Source organism: Lynx rufus, unplaced genomic scaffold (genome assembly GCF_022079265.1).
Source record: "Lynx rufus isolate CCGP_SWC_20201006 ecotype Redwood Valley unplaced genomic scaffold, mLynRuf1.p SCAF_8, whole genome shotgun sequence".
In the NCBI taxonomy this organism is placed as follows: Eukaryota; Metazoa; Chordata; class Mammalia; order Carnivora; family Felidae; genus Lynx; species Lynx rufus.
Window position 1 is genome coordinate 75,303,208 of NW_025814896.1, and position 10,202 is coordinate 75,313,409.

General features: G+C 36.8%; 1 protein-coding gene across 2 annotated transcripts in view; it reads left to right on the plus strand.

Moving 5' to 3' along the window:
* The window catches only part of CCDC85A (coiled-coil domain containing 85A), a 200,239-nt gene extending 190,377 nt beyond the window's left edge, over positions 1-9,862 (plus strand). The window contains exons 5-6 of one of the 2 annotated variants that reach the window (XM_047069832.1): positions 1,945-2,064; positions 9,773-9,862. In XM_047069832.1, coding sequence (XP_046925788.1) covers positions 1,945-2,064; positions 9,773-9,862 — 210 coding nt within the window. The remainder of the gene's footprint in view (positions 1-1,944; positions 2,065-9,772) is intronic. The other variant, XM_047069833.1, reaches the window with a different exon arrangement.
* Positions 9,863-10,202: the final 340 nt, after the last annotated feature.

Consider the following 10,202-nt stretch of genomic DNA (forward strand, 5'->3'; position numbering starts at 1 on the left):
AAAACCAAAAGCCCTGAAAGATAGAGGCCCCTTGCCCAAGTAAAAGCATGCTAGGATTATATGTCTGCCATTTTGCCAGGTCTGGGAAGCTAACATTTGAAACAGAAGGGCTGGGCAGCACGAGGTTTGAAAGGAAGAACTGGAAGGAGGGAAGCCCAGAGGGGGAGTATTATAGGCTGCCCAGTTAGATTACCAGTCAGAGGGAAAACTGTACTGCAGTAGTGGGTCCTAAATGAGAAGTTCGAAGTGAACTCTGCATAACCTCAGAAGCCTTTTCAAAACCGTTCATAACGGTGGTAGCAGTGGGGAAAGAGAATAGTAGAGGACCAGAGCTATTCGGAGAATAGCTTCCTTTATAACTCCTTCATTTTGGAAAACTTTCATCTCTACAGAGGATGAGGATGACCACAATTTGGTGGTCAAGTTGTTGGGGGGAAAGGGATGCCCCTTAACCGTCTTTAAGTTTCTACTAAGTTCCCTTCTATTGTTTCAGGTACTCTTATGTCTGATTTGATCTGAATTACAAATACAGGAAAACCTATACACTTTATCCCCAGAGGGGGTTAGGGCTATTATAATTGGCTTTCCTGTGTCATCACCTGCTATTAATGTAATCATTAGTAGCAATGGAGGACAGACTGGGGAAGTCCCCTAAACGTCATATCCCACAGCTTCCTCTCCCCGTTGATTAGTGAGGGTCGGGGGCAGGACCTGCTTTGATTGTATAACTCTTTGAGTAAGGAAAAGAACATGGCTTCAGTTGGCTTATGAGGTGGCAAGGATAGCCTTCAAGAACACGGGAAGAAAGGAAGTGACCAGGGAAGGGGGAAGGTACTCCAAATTGCATAGATTATAATTTTTGTAAAAATTGAAGGGGATTGTCAGATTCTCTACAAATGGTATGGTTTGCATAAAACCCATATTTCTCACTGTTGCTGCTCTCAGATTCTCCCTCCCATCACTAAAGTGCACAACACAGAAACACTTCTGTGGGTGCTGGAAAATAAACGTCGCATCGCAGTTGTTTCCTGCGTTTGTGAATCCACACATGTACCTTCAGTGTCTCCTTCTCAGGGTATTAGAGTCCTAGGATTGAGTGAAATGGAGCAGTTATTAATCTATTAGGCATGAAAAAATCAGATTCGTTGATGGACAGAAATTAAAATCTCTCAGGCCCTTTGGGTGTAATGATCACCCTAAAAACAGGTTTGGAGACTTTCCATTTGGCTGCTTTTCTCTAGGAGGGGAAGTAACTGAAGTTTTACTTTTTCCCAGTTACTGTATGGGTGACTGCAACCCTCACAGGCCAAATTAATAGGGCCTAAGTTCTGGTTTTTCAGCAATTAAGTCAAAGAGTCACTAACGTACAAATATCTTAATTTGTGACCTGTTTTGTTTTTCATTTTTTAAAAAACCAAAAATATTTTTTTCCTTAAAGAAAATGTTGAATTTGGATGAATCTCTTTGAAAAATGCTCCACTGTAGGTCTTTACTTCAAAGAAGGGTTTTATAAGACACACCATTTCTCCAATGCCAGAATGTGATGTGTCCGAATTTTCGGAGACATATGGAATATAGCATTTGTCTTGCTGAGTGAGCATGTTTAACTCAGCTGCTAACTCACAAATTCCCTACTCTTGAGCATCTTTAAGTTTCAAGAATCATTCCTGAAATATTCTTAATGGGCATTCCTTAGGGCGCATTGCTCTCTTTGGCAAATCAGAAATGACATCTGGACATGCATCGTGATGGCTCTTGGTTAAGTGTTCTTGCTGGTCAAGCAGCGAGTGTATTCTAGTTAAAAGGTTGATAGCATCTTAGGACAGGCTAGAAAAAAATGAACTAGCTAATTTTCATTTGGCAGTGAAATTGAATACTGAATGACATCTATGCAGTTCTAAACGACTTTTGTTTTAATAACAAAGTTGTTGATTTTCTACTAAGGGTTCTTTTAGGTTGTCATCAGGGGCTGATGGGAGTAACAGTCCACCCACCTCTCCAGCTAGCTTCAGTGGACATACCACACCTTCTCAGCAGCCTGAACCTGTGGTACATTCTCTTAAGGTAACCAACTGTGTACAACCGTTTATCCAGAACTTCAGTTGTGTTGTGGCTTGTTTGCTTTAGTCTGGTAGTCCTCACAGTCTTGTTTTAACCATAGATACTTTATTTTTTGACCCCCTTATGGTGTAACTCTTTTAATTTTTGAAGTGTACTTGTTTTTAAATTGACAACGGGTTTGAGTACTTATGGTTGAATCTCTGGTTTTATCATTTTGTCTTAAGTAATGTGATTCATATCAATCTGCATCGAAGTTGAAGTCTGATGTGCATGTATATCCATTTGTGTAAAATATTGTTCTGGGTATTTTATGTGCGGTGTTTATAGTATGCATGTCTTCAAATATAGGAAGTTAATAGGCAAAATAAGGAAGGTTATCATATTTTTCTTTCTTTATGCAATTGAGGTACATTGTGCAACTTGAAAGAATACATTGAAATAAAAAACCTACTCTATCCTCCATTAAATAGAAGTTAGATGTTCAAAGTTGAGTTAATGCTCTTCTGTAGAGTATTAGAAAATAGGTGGTCTTCTTCATAAAGCTACTTTTATCTTTTACTTCAGATTCTGCGATAATTTCAGAAAAGATTTAGCTGAAATGTATCATTTATTTTCTTAACCAATAATGAGCTTTCCAATAAATAAGTGCCATAAGTAAAATTAATAACAATATAAATATTATCTAAGAGGAGAAACTGATGTAGGCAATAAACATTACCTTAAAAATTGAGACAGTCCCTTCAAGTTTTATCAAGTTTTATCATTTCCAAGGTAATCTGTCCTTCAGATTATCTGTAATTCCTAACAGGTAGCCTTGGTGAAACCTTTCTGAGCCATAAAGTAGGTAGCATGCTTCAGTCCTGCTCTTGCCACAAGAATTTCACAACTTTACTAAAAAGTGTTTTGGTTTTGGAATGATTTATCAATAATAACCTGAAGATTCACTCTTTTGGAATGTGCCACACTTTCTCTGGCATGCAGAAAGCAAGTAGAGGAGAAATTTAAAATATTTATTTGATGTGATTTTAGCAGAAGATTGAGCCCCCTCATTATATTTTGCTATAACTTTAATGAAATGAGTTGCTCCTCCCAAGCACATACTGATTGCTCCTGAGTGAAGGTAGCAGCACTGTGCTGGTGGCCAGTGCAATGCACTTGGCATTTTCTGTCTTGGTTGGAATAACTCACCAAGTGAACAACCAAGAGGAATTTACCTGGGAAGGCCTACCCGAATGAGGGGCTCCGCCCTGCATCTGGTGGCTGCTGATTTATCACCTGACCAACATCTTGCTCTCTGCAACAGCATTTGGATGCTGTAAAGCATGAACAGCATGCTAAACATGCTGTTACTTGAACATGAACCAGACGCTATCTGAAAAGCATCTTAGAAATAAAAAATGAGAGTGGCTTCAATCCTGTAGTGTTTGTGTCTGCACATACTCCAAAAGCAACACATTGCTCTACTTTTCAAACTGGAAACTGTTTCGGCTTGATGCCTTATTAAATGGCAAGTGTAATTTGAATCAGATCAGCATATAGGATAGCCTTGCAATCTTTCCCAAATTTGTCAATGCAGCTGTGTTCCTATGGCCTAAAAGGAAGGGAAGGGCAAGGAGGAGCTCTTCAATTTTCTCTGGATTCATTTTCTAATTTTCATATAAAATTTTATCTCAAGAAAGAAAGATATTATGTTATAATCAGAATACGTTAAGTGCCCTCAGTTGGCAGATGGGTAACACCAAGCAACTGAAGCATCTTTCTTGGATAAGTGGAGGCTCTTGAATACAGAGTATGTTTGCTTCCGTGAGTTAACTGTGTCGTGAAACAGAAATATGTGCCTAGGGGAAATATTGCCTGTGGGAAATGCATCTTAGGGAAATCGCAGTGCAAAAGAAGAAATGGAGCCATTCAATATGTTTTGTTTTTAAAAGCCCACAGATCTAGAGCTGATTTAGGTCATAAAATTTTTCTGTTGTAAAAGGATTAGAACAATGGTTCAGTTTCTCATCTTCTGATACATCTCCAAAAAAAAAAAAAAAAAAATCTCTAGGCTTTGATAAACTCTGTGGTCATGGTTTGGGAGGAAAGTGCTGTAAATCACTGTGAAAAATTAGCCCACTTGTAATAACACCACATTTATCTTGCTTTAAAATTCATCCTATTAATTGGAGCTTCCCTTCATTTAGTAGAAATTAACTGATTTGAAGTACACTTGTCTTAGGTGCATTAGACATTGAATTTGTAGGCAAATGAGCTTGTTCCAGGAATTAAGTTTTCTATGAATATTCACTGAGCATAGGCAGTGATTTCCTGTAAGTATATAAAGAATGTGAACTGACTCTAAGTTGAGTACCAGGATGAGGCTTTCATTTACTACCGTGATATCCTCTTTTAAAGTACCTACATAGTAATAATGGCTAGACATTTTGAGTTAATAAGGGAGTAGTTTGTGAGTTAGATTATTTCAGGATTGAATACTAGTAAATAATCCATATAGACTCTGTATGTATGAACTTGACATGAAGGGTCCACTTCATGTTTAAATCATTTATTTTGGCTCAACTGTTCATTAGTGCCAATTCTCAGGTAATACCTTTAGGTGTGGCCATCAGCATTGCCCGTGATGACCACAGAACCAAGGAGGTTAGCAATGTCCCAGTCCAGTGGGATTCATAGAAGAGCTTTTAGAAAAGCATTTTTTTCCTGTGGTTTTTTTTCTTTGTTTTGGGTTGTCTTTTTGCTACATTAGTGCTTTGGCTTACCAGCTGATACAGAAAAAATAACAGACAACACTCAAAACCAAAGTTTTCTCCCCTTTGACCTATAGAAAGTATGGCATGAAAATTCTACAGGCATATTTCAAGAAATATTATTTTGAATCCATTTAGAGATAACTTAGAGAAGTGGAATCTCATGCCTCTAAGATTGCTTAAAAGCATCTCATCCCAACACTTTGTTCTAATGAAAAATGCTGAAAGTGTTGCTCAAATATTTTCACAAGGAGCCAGTTTTTCTCTTTGATATTATCTAAGAACCATCTCCGTAGTCCTTTTCTAGTCCCTGGGAACATGTCCAGGCAAGAACTGTGAAGTTAGTAGTGCTAATGTTACCTCGAGTTCTTACGTACATATTCCTGGGTTTTGACTACAATCTCTTTTAGTCTTTTCTATAGGCCATGTCTACATATCATTTGGATTATTTGGCATAAAATTAATTATATTGCTCATCTTTACAATGGAGCAAGAATTACTGACTTTCTGCAAATGGTTGACACAGGCAAGTTATCTTAATGACCAAATTAATTAATGCATCTAATTATTTTAGATATTAGTGAATTCAATTAACTATTAGTGATACAATAGATTGCTTTTAAAGACCATTTGAAAATTGAGACTTGATTCCTAGTAGGTTTCATAACAATCATTTTAAAAGATTGTGCCATGTACTAATCCACTCTGATATGCAGAGACGGGGAAAACCAAAAGGTTTTGCAAAGTGGACCTCCTTTATGGTTTAATTCATAAACTAAACTAACAAGTTTTTTTCCATGTGAAATTTGCTTTTCTTTTTCAACATATCCAGGTCTTGGATGTTCAGGAAACTATAGATCGTCAACAGGGTAAAGAGTATGAAAATGACCTTAGTGAGACAGAAAAAGCTATAGTCAGAGAAATGTGCAATGTAAGTTTAATGTGCTTTATTGTGTATTCTGTGTTGAAAGCCCCATTGCAGCTTAGTTATCATTTTATGAATACCTACTTTTTATAATGCTGGCCAAATGCCTTGATATTTTTATATTAAAATAAAACCAATTCCCCTTGTTTGGATCTTTAACATTTTATTGCAGCTTTATTAACACAGTCATAAAATATTCAGGTAACCGATAATCAGCCAATTCTGTATTCCAGAATGATCCAGGAACATTTTTACATAATTTACTGTTGAAGATATTGTGTTGCTAGTTTTGATAAATGGGTTTCTGTTTCATACTTTTAAGAGGTACCAAAAAATCAGTTTAAAAGCCTGTGATAAAACACAGCCTTCTTCAGACTTATTTACAGCTATACTTGGGGGAAAAATCATCTTACTAGGTAACATTTGCTTGGTTCTTCATATGATATGTGCGCTGCCTGTTTTGCAAAGTAGTAGCTTTACCTTTCAGTGTTGATGAAAGCTCAGAAATTTATAAAAGAAATGAATATGAACTTAAGAGATACACATAGAAATCTATGAAATTAGAGAAACACAGTAAAAGAATTGACATGCTATTTTCATGATACATATCTAATCAAGAATGTGATTTGTATTTATTATTAATCCCTGGCTAAATTTTGAGTAATATGCATGGATGTATCATTTAATCAAGAATATAATTGGTGAAGTTGTTAAAAAGCTAAATATTATAGAGGAAGCCATTTGTTCAAATAAAAATCATAGATTAAGCACTGATTTTAATAGGCTCTATGTTGTACTTTTATCCTCCTATTCTTTGTCCATTAGGATATCAAAATTGCCTAGAATTACCTTTAAGCTATTAGACCCAAATATTCTCATGTATCTACCTCGTTGAGATGTTCTTGGAATCCAGTAAATGTTTTAAGTCCTGTGGGCATTTTATATGTGGTGGGGCCACAGTTTTAGTCTGCTGCTTTTTTTCTTTTCTGCATATCTATTTTTGTCTATTTTCAAAAGGTCATTAGTTCTGGAAGTCATAATTTCCCACCACTCTTCACCTTCTGTAGCTGTTCAGCCTATTCTTAAGTTTTACGTTTGAATATTTCCTTCAGATACATTCAAAAATTTAAGCTACATACCTTAAACATGCCTGTTGCTTCTCATCTGTTGATTATGGAATGAGAACTAAAGTTCAGACATGAGGAATTGTAGAGCCAGAAGAGACCACAGAGAAGATCCTCCCACAGCGATTCTCCCAAGTAGTACATGGGTGTCCTCTGTAATCCAGATGTCTAGGTTTCACCCCAGTCTCTGGGGAATTTGGATATAGGAAGCCCTGAGTACCATCTCCACACTTGCCTTTTATATTAGAAGAGACTGAATTCCCAAAATAAAATTGCTCGATCAATTTTTTCTTTAAGGAAGTCAGGACGATACCCCAATCTCCTCTTGAGTCCTAGAAATCACCCCTTTCCCAAGTGTGGTGAATCTGGGGACTTCTAAAAGCAAAGCATCTTCCAGAGGGGACCCTCTCCTTTTTGCATAATGCCTGAATTTCTGTAAAAACACATGCTAGGATTATTTTCTTGCCTTTTCGTTTTAGATACAAGACTTCTGAACTAGAAAATTCATTTCTTAGTCACACAAGAGACATACTAATGGAATGGGTCTTGATTAGCTCGTGTTGATCTTTGTTTGCCTAGATTTCCAAAAATGTTTCAAAAATGCTTCAAAAGATCATATGCAGTGGTAGTGGTGTTTTTCCATGCAGGAGATATTTTCAGGAAGCCAAAAGCTTGCCTTCCTAAAAGTTCCTTTTACTTATCTACTTTTGTCTGAGTCCCAAAATTTGAAGAAAAAAATACAAGTGAGGCCAAATCTGATAATTAGCACTCTCATATTTGGAAACTATTTAAAAGCCAAGAGAAAAAAGTGTTGGTTTAAAATGTTTGTGTCACCATTATAAATTATATGAACATTGAACTCCGTGCATACTAGAGAGCAACGAGAAATACGAATTGTGAGGTATTTTCATAGATAATTTCTTAGAAACTAGCTCAAGTTATAAAACCTATTCCAGAAACTATGTGCTTTTGTAACAATTTAATAGAAATGTAAAGTTTTCTTATAATGTGAGATCAGTTATAAGACTCAGGTAGAATTTAGGATAATAAGTTTGGTCTCAGTTTCTGGTGTTCCTTCTGGAGATCAGTTGTCAACCAGTGTACAATGAAGTGACTGTTAGCATCATCGTGTTGATTAGTAACTAGTGGTTAGTAAGAAGTGCTTTTATTCTCTTCCCAAACTGTGCCACAAAAATACATTTACTATTTCTTATAGTGCAGCATATTTATCTTAGGTCTGTTCGGCTTTTGTAAATTCCCTGAGAAGAGCTGAACAAGTTGACTGGTTACCTCAGACACCCACCTATTCTGGTTTTTTTTCCTATTCTGTTCTTTTAGTCAATAATAAGTCACTACTCTGTGTCCACCTTAGTACCATTGGCTCGTTTCAGAGTTTTGCCTTCTCTGACTCTTTCACTACATAGCAATTTCAGGGTTAAGGCCCATGATATTCTACGTTTGAGTACTTGAGGAGGGCTTGCACTTTGGAGTTGTAACCCTCTAATGCTTTTTGTCTATGCTTTGTTCAGGTCTTTGAGTCTATCCCCTGCTTCTCAATGAGACATTCAAAACATTCGGGGCAGGTGTAGATACCATGTAAGGGCTAGAAAGCAAGGTCCAGAGCATCCTTGGACCCCTTGATTCAGTGTTTGTATTTTTTCAGTCTATTTATTAAGAAATGGGACATTCCTACCTTCCTTGTGGACAGCTTGAGCCATCTGTTGCTAGAGCATTCCTTTTCTAATAAAGACCATCAGTACAACTCTTTTCAAATAGAACAGGTTATTTCTACTGCCTAGTGGTGTCCATCAAAAGAGAGACTAATGGTTTCATTGGCTTAGAAATGAAGGTAGACAGAATCCTATATTCTTAGATATTACCATGACTAGTATTAGGTTTCCCTAGAGTATTTTTAAAAAATTCAAAAACAAAAAAAAGTCTATCAATAATTAATGAACCAACAGTTTTGTGTTCATGTAAGAGCAATGTAAATTTTTAGGGAATGAATCAATCCGAAATTAATCCTTATTGTGAAACACAAGAAGGGTTACTGTTTTCCACGTGGGGGGGGGGAGGGGTGTATGTGCATTTTCCAGTTCACATTAGCATATTGGTGTATCACTGATGAATTCAGTGGCTTTACATTTTTCGTAACCTTACCTTTTGCTACTTTCCCTCTAAAATGGCCCCATTTTTATGTATTATATCTATTGGGGGGATTCTTGATTTTATTCTTCTCTTTTTCCTGCATTTGGTTGCTCTCTGCTTTGATAATCTGAGAGGTAGTACAGTTTGTACTAACTCAGTAGCTATGACTGAGGCCCCTGCTCTGTAGGGAAAGCTATGGAAATTTACTAGTGGCCCTAAGTCCTACCAGCTCAGGGCTTAATAATAACTCAAGAACAAAAACTCCATTTTCCTTAGTGGATTAAACATTTTGGTATCCCTTGTGTTCAAGATGTATAGAAGAACCAAGATGATTTTGTTCACATGTTCTTAATTCTGGCTATACAGAATTATATTGGAAGCCTTAAGAAAAAATACAGATGAACATGCCTCCCCTTTACCATGCAGTCAATCTGAGAATTGGAGTTACTGTTTCAGGTTCTTCAAGTGCATCGTGTACAGCCCAAGTTGAGGACCACTCATGTCAGTTGGCACATCATTCTTTAATTTTGGCCCTGATTATTACAAAGCATTGTAGTTCCCTCTACTGAGTAACTCTTGTGATTTAGAAACTTCCATCACATTTCATCATGTTTGAGCTCATTCATGGGGTTATTTTGTCTCTTGTCTTCACATTCCTCCTTGCCCCTCTCATAGATCCCCCTTTAAAAACCACAAATCTCTTTGTGGAAAAGGCAATTAAGATGTTTATTTTTATTATTTTTTTTATTTTTACCTTTTTTAAGGTTGTATGGAGGAAACTTGGAGATGCTGCCGGTTCCTGTCCTGGAATTAGGCAACATTTGTCTGGAAACCAGTACAAAGGACCAATGTGAAAGGCACTCTTTCAAACAGGAGGTCACCACTGCCAGAGAGAGATAAAAGAAGAAAAAAGTGGGTTTCTGCACACCTGGACTCTTTGAATAACATGGAGTGATTGTACATTGCACATATTTTCCCTCTAACACCTTCAGTATGCTGTATGTCATGTCTCTGGTTTCCATGTCCACAGTAGCCCATCTCGAGTTAATTTAAAACAGCTTTGAAAATCACCATTTTAGTACCAATATTTTCATTAGAGTTAAAATGTTTTTGACTCCTAAGATCTAAGATTAGAAGAGTCCAGTAGGGCCTCAGTGGTTTTCATAGAGTTGACTCATTGCACAGAATGGTGGG